The 4002-nt window shown below is 50.0% G+C and overlaps 1 protein-coding gene across 1 annotated transcript in view; it reads left to right on the top strand.

The window, feature by feature from the left end:
* Positions 1 to 4002, top strand: part of MTMR7 (myotubularin related protein 7) — a 68243-nt gene that overhangs the window by 24826 nt on the left and 39415 nt on the right. The window contains exon 5 of the mRNA XM_014537934.1: positions 2757 to 2885. Within this exon, the coding sequence (XP_014393420.1) occupies positions 2757 to 2885 (129 nt within the window). The remainder of the gene's footprint in view (positions 1 to 2756; positions 2886 to 4002) is intronic.

Here is a 4002-nt window from a genome sequence, read left to right as displayed (position 1 = left end):
GTGAGAGGGTGTGTGTGTGAGTGTGAGAGGGTGGTATGTGTGAGTGTGAGAGGGTGTGTTGTGTGAGAGGGTAGTGTGTGTGAGTGTGAGAGGGTGTGTGTGAGAGGGTGTGTGTGTGAGTGTGAGGTGTGTGAGAGGGTAGTGTGTGTGACATGCACGCACCTGCAGGCAGGGAGGAGGGTAGGGTCCCAGAGGTTCCAAAGGGAGGCTTTTCCAAAGTTGCCTCGAGCTATTTCCAGAGCGAGCAGCAGCCTCCTGCGTTGCCCGCTTTAAAGGAAAACATTCACTTAGCGGTGTAAGTTCTGTTAGTTGAAAGGCCGTAAGTGATCATATTTTTAGTTACACTCACTGCTCTGAACTGGGGTCTAAAGATGGCAAGTATTTTATTAATGTCCTTCTTATTTCACTCCAAATATAGTTCAGCCTTCACAGAACTGGAGCAATGGTGAGAGGCAAAGGAAAATATGAATCCTTTTTGTAAAACAAAAAAATGGAACGAATAGGGAAGTTTACGATGTTGTACTTGAAATTAGGATGCCAGCAGCATTTACCTGTTTGTTTGTTTGTAACATCCATTGATAGAGAAACGAGGCAACTAGTCAGTGTATCTCTGTCACATCAATGTATCTCTCTCTCCCTCTCTCTCTCTCTCTCTCTCTCTCTCTCTCTCTCTCTCTCCTTCTGTCTCTCTCTGTCTCTCTGTCTCTCCCTTCCACTCTTTCTGAAAAAGCAATGTAAAAAATATCCTTAGGTGAGGTTTAACAAAAAGAAAGAAAAGCTGTATGTCATAAGCATGCTAAAGCATCTCACCCATTACTTCATTATTCTTATTTCATTTAATCATAAATAACTTTGCCATTCCATGGCGTTCTTATAAGAAGAAAGTGGATAATCCCCAACTTACTGAAAACATACCAATTTCCCTTCTAAAACTGTTATTTTAGGAAAATGTTACTAGTCGGATGCAATGACTCCATGTCTCTTGAACCTCAGACAAGCAGGTGTGGTCTGTGTTGTAATGTCCTCGTTCACTGACCAAGGAGGTGAGACACGGGGAAGAAGCCTGGTGTCTGAGGCTCAGATTCCAGGAAAAGCTCTCCGGGTCCTCGTGGGCTGGGCCCTACGTTGTAGGAACGGATTTTCCTCCAGAGCGTCAGTACCAGAGCCCACGTTAAGGTCTGGTGATCTTCCCTAAAATGTCTTGGACAAGATGCTGAAATTACATTTGGGGCCCTTTTTTCTTCTCCTGCTCAATGTTGTTCTCCAAGCTGGTGACAAAGGCAGTGCAGGCAGGCGAGGGAAGGGTCATCAGGGAGCAGGGTGTGAGCTTTGCGGGCTTGGATCTCACTTCAGTCCCATCTTTCCAGTGTGGAAGGCGGGGTATGGGGTGGGGGGTGACGGACAGAGGACACGCAGATAAAGCACTTCCACTGTTGCTGTCCTGGCTCGAGGGGTCCTCTCGAAACGCCAGGAAGGTGCTTGGCTTCCAGGAAATAGCCACTTGCTGTGGCAAAGCCCACGAACTGCCTTCGGAGCCGTCTTCACTTTGCCAAGAGATTGATTGGCTGGTGTCGAAGCACAGGGTGTCCAGCAGCAGACACATCGGCTGCTGCTACTGCTGCCGCCTCCAACACTTCGTCAGACCCAGTGGCTTCTGCAGTCCTTCGTCAGGGTGCTACCTAGTTTCATCCTTATACCAACCCCGTGGGGTACTATTTCTGTTTCACGTCGGTGTTTTAGAGATCAGAAACCAAAGTGCTCAGTGTAGTGGGGCTTCCAGAGGTCGTGAGGTCGGCAAGTCAGAGCCAGGTCCTAAAGCGCGGATTTCCGACTGCACTGCAGGATCCTTCGAAGGTGCCAGCTTCCACAGTGGGAATCACTGCCCGGCTGCACAGAGCGAGCAAATCGTTTCTTATAAAGTGGGCACATGAGAAACAAAAATAAAGCTGCTATATTGTGCGGGGAGCCAGAAGTCCACATGAACTGGAAGCTGGGGTGTGGAGGGGGGGTGGTGAAGGATGGGGAGGATTCTTGAAGGAGGTGGCATGAGGTTGGCCCTTGAAGAATGGATGAGATGTGGGAAGGTCGACGGAAGGAGTATTGAGGGAGGCCTCGGGGGCAAGAGTGCACGCAGTGTGTGCTGGGGACAGAGACGGGACAGCACTGTTGTACTTGCATTTCCCACAGTCAGACTGTCTTTCTATTTATTGATTTTAGAGAGAGAGGAGGGGAAAGAGAGAGAGAACGAGAGAAACATCGATTTGTTGTTCCACTTACTGATGCATTCATTGGTCGATTCTTGTATGTGCCCCGACCAGGGATTGAACTCACAACCTTGTTGCATTGGGCTGCTGCCCTAACCAAACTGCACTACCCGGCCAGGGCCGGGCGAGGCTCTTTCAAGCAGGGCAGGCAGCTAAGGTGTTCTCAGCTGCCAGGATGCAGAATTGCTATGGGTCCCTTTGGATGGAAGAACTGCTCGCTTGCCACTGTCTCGCCTCCCACCAAGAGCCCTGGGAAGGGGCCGTGCACAAGGCGGGGTGCTCAAGAGCATCTTGCTTCCCTTCGCTCTGCTGTCGTAGCCGCAGCAGCCCTTCATTTCTCTGCAGTGGCTTTGGGTTTCCTCACAGTTGCCTCCTCTGTGACTTTTCCGTAGACACCCACCTGTAAGCCCGGCAAACGGAACTTGAACTTCTTGTGGTGGTTTGCAGAGCGTGACTCGGTTGCCTAAAAACCCGCTGTGTTTTCTGCGACAGGTTTGTGACTCCTACCCGACCGAGCTGTACGTTCCCAAATCGGCCACAGCACACATCATAGTGGGGAGTTCCAAGTTCCGGAGCAGACGGCGGTTTCCTGCCCTTTCCTACTACAGTAGAGAGAACCACGTAAGTCCCCGGGCATGCCTTTGTTCTGCGCTCTGCTTTGCCTGTGTTATCAGCGGGCATTCCTCGCGGCCTTCGGCTGTGCCTGTGTTTGAATTCTTCTCAGAGGCATGCAGGTACGGCTGTGTGTGGTACGACACAACACAGCTGTGCTGGGACCCTTAGCTCATTGCGATTATTTGACAATAAGATAATGGGACGGAGTCAGAAAATGCCTAAACTTAACCATCCGAGTGAGTGGTGGGGAGGCGCTATGCTTGCTCACACAGACCCTTTGCAAGGCCTCTCTTTGAAAAGCCCCCCAAATCCACTGCCCCCTCTTCTTCTTTTTTTTGGCACATTTTTGGTGTAACGCCTCCCACATAAGAAATATTTGTTTATGGAGAGTGGGTTTATTTTTTAATTAATTAATTTTATTTTAATCCTCACCCGAGGATATTTTTCCATTGATTTTTAGAGAGAATGGAAGAGAGAGGGAAAGACAGAAACATCAATGTGAGAGAAACTCATCGATTGGTTGCCTCCTGCATGCGCCCCAACCAGGGCCTGGGCCGGGTATGTGCCCTTGACCAGAATCAAACCCAGGACCCTTTGGTCCTCAGGCCGATGCTCTGTGCACTGAGCCAAACCAGCTAGGGCAAGAATGGGTTTATTTTTTAACATTATTTGTAAATGCTAGAATTAGGTGTGTCTGCCACCAACAGAACCACACGACAGTGGCTTAAACAGGATAGAACTTTGTTTTTTCTCACCTAAAACTCCAAAGGTGAGCGGTCCAGGCCTGCTGGTGTGGCTCTCCACCACTTACCTGTCAGGGACCCAAGCCCCTGCACCTGTCTGGGCTGCCATCCGGGGCTTGGCCTCACCGTATTGTATGAGATGACTTTAGTACCAGCCGCCACCTCCACGTGGTGCCTTCACAGCTTTGGGGGATGGGTTCTGAAACAGTCACGTGACACTTCTGCTCACATCCGTTGGCCAGAACTGCCCAGGACAGGTGAGAAAATACCGTCTATGGGTAACCATATGAACAACCTGTGTGTGTGAGAGGGTGGTATGTGTGAGTGTGAGAGGGTGTGTGAGAGGGTGTGTGTGTGTGTGTGTGTGAGAGGGTAGTGTG

The sequence above is a fragment of the Myotis brandtii genome, unplaced genomic scaffold, assembly GCF_000412655.1.
Source record: "Myotis brandtii unplaced genomic scaffold, ASM41265v1 scaffold185, whole genome shotgun sequence".
Lineage (NCBI taxonomy): Eukaryota > Metazoa > Chordata > Mammalia > Chiroptera > Vespertilionidae > Myotis > Myotis brandtii.
The sequence above is the reverse complement of the archived record's forward strand: the minus strand, read 5'-3'. Positions and strand labels throughout refer to the sequence as shown.